Source organism: Gavialis gangeticus, unplaced genomic scaffold, assembly GCF_001723915.1.
Source record: "Gavialis gangeticus isolate Ggan-Ray unplaced genomic scaffold, GavGan_comp1, whole genome shotgun sequence".
In the NCBI taxonomy this organism is placed as follows: domain Eukaryota; kingdom Metazoa; phylum Chordata; order Crocodylia; family Gavialidae; genus Gavialis; species Gavialis gangeticus.
This window is the reverse complement of record NW_017729032.1, coordinates 35,046,289-35,052,392: the sequence shown is the minus strand read 5'-3', so window position 1 is coordinate 35,052,392 and position 6,104 is coordinate 35,046,289. Positions and strand designations below refer to the sequence as shown.

The following is a 6,104-nucleotide window of genomic DNA, read 5'->3' as shown; positions in this document are numbered from 1 at the left end:
GTGGCAGCAGGGCATAGCCCACCACCCCCCCTCTGAGCACTGCCATGCCCACATCCCAAACCCCCCACACCCGCCTGCCCAGGCTGGGGAGTTTCTCCCAGCTCCAAACCCTCCCTCCCCGACATGCCTTTCCTCCCCAAACCTAACAGACTTACCAGCTGAAGGCAGCTGTGTCCAGCATGGCAAGGACTGCTGCCTGTTTAGTCTATGGCTGAATCTCCAAAGTAGCACCAAATCTTCAGATCTGATTTGGCCAAATCAAATCAGGACAGCGATTCGAATCTCCAGATCGAATCACTGTCCCTCCAAATGGGCTGAATCCGAATCAAAAGCAAATACTTGCCACTTCACACAGGCCTAGTGCATATTACTTATATAGTTCCCTTATAAGCCCAACTTCACTATATGCCTAACTAAGCAGATGAGCTGTCCCCTTGAAGTCATGGGACTATTCACAATTACATGTTGTGATCAATTACAGGTTTTACGAAGATATTTCTGAGTTAACTGTGTTCACAATGTTATTATATTGTATGATTCAGTTTACCTCCTTAACCTCTGCACAGAGAAGGAGGGGTTAAGTGCCAGGGCTGGCTACATGCAGACCAGACAGACCTTTAGCAGCAGCAAGGCTTGAAGGGCTTTGTTGACATATCAACAAAGGTGAGTTGCCCAATACCCAGGAGGGGTCCAGAGGAGATATACATGACAATGGGAAAGCAGACTGGGAGTGAAGCAACTCATCAGCAGCTCCTGGGTCTAGGGACTGAGAGAACAGAGAGAAGTGGAGAAACCTGGAGGAGCTAGAGACTGGAAAGGGAACAGCTAAGTATCTTTGGGGGTACCAGGGCTGTGTGGGCTGGAATGGAGATGGAGAGACTGCTTAACCCCTTTGGAGGGGACTGAGAACTTCCAGTTCAGTGGCTTTGCACCAATAAATGTTGTTACTGATGAGACTGCTGTGCTGCTTGGAAATGTGGGTTGCACTGGGTTACCCCAAGAAGAAGTGAAGTCCCCCTCAGGAGTGCAACTGGATACTAGCTCCTTAAGTCAGGGCCATAAAGAATCAGGGAGGGTGAAGGACTAGAAGTCCAGGGGCTCAGAGTGGGAAGAAGCTCAGGCTCCCCTCTTGCTCTAGAAGCCAAGCCTAGGTTGACTTCAAGGGGTACTTTCAGAGACCAGACAAAGCCACACTGGTCCCAAGCAAGTACCCTCCTGAAGGGTACTCTGTGGCACATACCTAATACTGAAGACATGCACGTTGCCGGATCAGAAAGTAGACTATAAACTTCCAAGCACAAAGTGTCATCTCATGCACTGGCCAATCGTATCATGCTACAGATTGCAGCTTATAGGCACTACATTACAGTACAAATTGATCAGATTACCAGTTAGCTAGAAATCCAATTGGCATTTTAGTCCACAACCTTCTACCACAACCTACTATCAGGATTAGAACCTTGTTGCCTACTGACAGAGGCAAACTTTGATACCAATTTCAACAACTAACAGAAATTAAAGACAAAAGTGCAACTAACACATACCTTGTCTCTTGCAGTAAGAAATCTTGGGTCATCTTGAAAAGCTTCTTTAACCAACTTACTAAATCGATTAAATAATGTAAGCAATTGCTCTACGTATTTCTCAGAATCCTAGAGTTAAAAGCAACAAAATTTTTAAAAAAATTGAGGAAAAAATGGAATCATGTAACTCTATTCTCATAACAGAGGGAGTAATGTAAGAATAGGCAACCTCAATTTTTTTTTTGATTCAAGAGCTTTGCAACTGTCACATTTTAGCGTAGCTTTTCTGTATGGAATTTCCTACTTTAAAAATAAGCGAGCATGCACATTTAGAGTCTTAGAAGTCCTCATAACTGCCACTTGAGGTCAGCATTTACTGGAGGACTGGAAAGCTATGGAGGAATGGCAAGGAGGTGATCCCTAAAATAGGTCCCTTATCTTTCCTCCAAGGTCTACAAATATTAAAAAAGGTGGGGGCAAAGGGAATTAAAGCTTTTGCTTTCTTGGAGGGAAGGGGAGAAAAAGGGGAACAGAGGGAAGAACCACACCTGTTCTCCGGCCTGAAGAAGTGCTGAAATGTCTGAGAAACTTCCAGAAAAAAAAATAAAAATCATTCCCCAATTAAACATAAGCTCACTAGTTTCTTCCATGAAGTTAACTGTCAGAATAGCCTTTTTAATTCATTGTAATTAAACTGCTAATACAACTCTAACTTTGGCATTTCCCATATACTCTATCAGTCACCACTGGTATATTTGATTTAAACTACATGCTGGCTTTATGTATAAAGACACACATTTGAAAAAGGCAAATACATAAGAAGACTGAGGTCTAACTAGAGAATTACTCTGAAGGACTTCATTTTAAAATGAGAGAGAGAGAGAGAGAGAGAGAGAGAGAATGAATGAATCTAATGCTTGTGGATGTCTATTGTAGGGGTGCACCGATAAATATTTTCTTAGCCAGTACTGATAGCTGATTATTCACCAGGCATATTGGTCAATACTGATAAAAGATTTACAGGAGCACAGTATGAAGGTAAGTCTGTGGAGAGGAAGGGACGTGGGAGAGGGAACGGGTGTGTGGGGGTCATAGAGGCCCCACTTCCTCCCTCACCATGGGAAAGGGGTGGGGGCTGGGGGCACTGCCCACACAGGGAAATGAATGGAACCCCAGGGCCATGGCAGGAAGCAGGACAGAGCTGTGGGTGGCTTGTCCAAGGGATCAGCATCATGGCACTCAAAAGTGGCAGCAGGGGTGCTTGAAATGAAGTGATGAGCTGGTGGCAAGAGACACAACTTGCTGCCACAACTACTGCCAGACAGGCAGGGGACATGCAGCCAGAACATGGCTCCCAGAGCAAAGGTAGCAGGGTTGAGAGACCAGGGCCCATAGCAGGCAGCTTGCCTCCGCCCCATGCACAAATCTGGGGGGGTCACATACTCCCCATGTCTTTTCTGGGGGTGCATGCAGCAGCAGGGAGCTGCTCCCCTCTACCCCTGTCCCTGGACAAGCCACCCACAGCTCTGTCCTGCTCCCTGCCCTGGCTCCGGGATCCCATTCACCACCCTGGCTGGGCAGCACTCCTAGCCCCTGCCCCACTCCCTCTCCCACCATGGGGTCTTAATCTGCCAAACCCCCACCCTGCCCGCCATATCCCTTCCCCTCCACAGATGTACCTGCAGGGTGCTGCTCTCTATGCTACCCAGCTGAATTCCTGCCCACATGCATGCTGCAACTGCGTATGCACACATGGCATCCGGAGACCCCAGCCAGAAGGCGTATTATATTTATTGGTGACACTTTAGTTGCACCAGCCAAAAAAAGCTGATAATGTTAATTTTCACTCTAAAATGGTGCTGATCCGATATGGCACCAATATATTCAGTGCACCTCTAGTCCATTGGTTTTATTTTCTTTTAAATCCATTGTTACTTACATGTAATATACCACATAATTCTAGTATTTATTTTTTTGTAAGACATTATATCTATTAAAATTATTTCTTTAGCAGATAAACTTACAGTAGTAATAGTTTCAGCAGCTGCTACCATATCTGCTAGTCCAGCACTAACAATATGCTCTTCCAGATCTTTTAACATAGGGTCTATTCCATTAGGAACTTTATCCATCAGCAAAAACATTAAATGCAACTCTGAAAGATACAATATACTGATAAAGCCACCATTCCACATAGTAACCAAAGATTTAAGTTAAAGGAATGTATGTTCCATTTATACAAACACCACTGAAAGCAGGACATGAAGCAAAATAAATAACCAAACCAAATTAAACACCGATAGAGTCCATTTATTATAAAAACAGTTTATTCTTACACTTTGAACACTATTAATAATACTAACCACACAAAATAGGGTTTCCTTGGAAATTTGTGTCAGACCTCAATTGGGTTCGTATTATTTAAAAAATATTAAGTGCCAAATATGCCTAAACCAGTTATGGCTAAAAGATTAATTTTTTTTTTTCTTCAACTTGGAGTAGAGTGTGGTCTGAGTCTTGTGATTTTTACAACTCCAAAGATGGATGTTGTTAGTCTTTTTCAGGACTAATGTAACTACCCCCAGAAGCAAGAGTACTGATATTTCTGCAAGACCATGAGGTTGTTTTGGACAGGCTACTGAACAGTTAGATCAGACATATTGGATAAGGGCCTACTTTTGTATTAAATCTCAATACACCAAGCTTGGAATACAGGTGGGCTTCTCCTCGTGGAGAAAGCAGCATGACTAACAATGGCCAAGGACCATTTCCTCAAATTTGTTTTTTTAATTAAAAAACAAAACCAGAACAGACTCAAAATTTCCCCCTTTCTACTGCATCCAGGAGGAGCACAAAAAAAGGAAGATCTCCCTTTTCAATTTCTTCAGAAGAAGAAACTTAAGAGCCCAGGACACAGGAGAAGAATCTACCAACTGCAGCTTTTATTTCAAGGTGATCAACACAAAAGTTACACTGCATTAAACTGTGATGAAGAAATAGGTGAAGGCAGCAAGTTAAAAAAAAAAAAAAAAAAAAAAAAAAAAGAGGCTCCAAGCTTTTAGTTTACTTATCCTGATCATTCCCCAATTAAACATTGTATAAAAACACACATTCGAAAAACTGTTGGTAACCATCCCAAACAGATGAGGGGGAGAATGAAGACAATGCACGACTGGCTGAACCATGAGAGAGCCACTGCAATAGCAATGCCACTGTTCAGGTGCAATGCCAGCGTTCAGAAAGAGTGTCCCTAAGGGCAAACCATGAAGGGGCTGGTTGGGAAAGATGTATCAAAGACGGCAGAGATCTAACATATCAATCAAGTTTAAAGTATTACATGGATAAGGAACAGTCAAAAGTGATGGAGACAGAGAAATGCATGTCAAAAAGCAAAAAAGTTTAAGGAAAGTCTTATCTGAGGTGCCTCTGCGAAGAGGCATCTCCAGAAATTCTGAGTTCAAAATGAGCCTTCTGTATGTCTCCAAGGTCCGAAATTTATACTCTTATGAAGTTCATCAGCTTACTATATTCAGCCCTGGACAAGTGACAAAAAGTACTACTAGATTGAGGGGTGTGTCTAACACAGTTTGAAGGTCAGATTTCTTGTGAACTGCCAAGCCTGGAAATGAATGTTTTTTCCCAATTCAAAGCTGAAAATTCCAACTTCTCATTTGTACAGCTACAAAACTTAATTAGTGAAGTTTTAATATGTAATAAACTAGTTGCAGGATAATCAAACTCATTTCCTCTTTCCTTATTCCTCTTTGAATCCTGGAGACACTGTGTGGGTCTGCTTTCTTGACTGGATAGCACCTTCACAAGTCACACTGAAGTCACCCACAGAACCCAAAATTTCCAGAAGCAAAAGGTTTCAAACTTTCTGAAAAGTTATGACCACCATCTTTCAAACAGTATATTGCATCAGCCTATAAAATTATCAGGTAATGAGATATCAGTTGTAAGAAAGAGCAGGCAAAACAAAGCCTTGTAGAGATTTTAATTAGGTGATCAGTACATTCCCCAAAACCAAACTCTGACCCACAATCATGGAGTGGGGTGGGAGGAGGGGGTGGGAGCAGACAGACTTTCCCTCCCTACCTCAAAGAGCAATACATCAGAAAAACACACCCAGGAAGAGGGAGAAAAGAAATCTACTTTAATTAGTCTAGTTCAATCTGAAGTCCGTGCAAGACTCTAATAGGCTTGGGGTATCTCCTTTTAAAATTGAAGACAACACACCATAGAAAACAAAAGTAAACCAGATGTAAAAAATAAATAAATAAATAAATAAATAAATAATACACCCCCCCCCTTTGGTCACAACTAGCCTTCAAGGAAAAAAGCATCACTCCAACCAAACACAGCTGGCCTCTGTTACAAAACAGTAATCTGATATCTCTACCAAACCTATTTTTATCCCTTGCCATACATCATGCTGCACTTTTTAAAAAAACGTCACTTACTTTCTGTTTCATTTCGTTTGATCATGCCTTGACATTCTGCTAAAATTGTCTCTTTAAAAGATGTCACCAGGGCATTCACACAGCACTCCATAAGCTGAAAATGCATTAAATAAATAGT

General features: G+C 42.2%; 1 protein-coding gene across 1 annotated transcript in view; it reads right to left on the bottom strand.

The window, feature by feature from the left end:
• CUL5 (cullin 5) overlaps positions 1 to 6,104 on the bottom strand; it is an 87,977-nt gene that overhangs the window by 37,569 nt on the left and 44,304 nt on the right. The window contains exons 9-10 of the mRNA XM_019524651.1: positions 3,548 to 3,678; positions 1,545 to 1,652 (exon numbers count right to left, since the gene is read on the bottom strand). Coding sequence (XP_019380196.1) covers positions 1,545 to 1,652; positions 3,548 to 3,678 — 239 coding nt within the window. The remainder of the gene's footprint in view (positions 1 to 1,544; positions 1,653 to 3,547; positions 3,679 to 6,104) is intronic.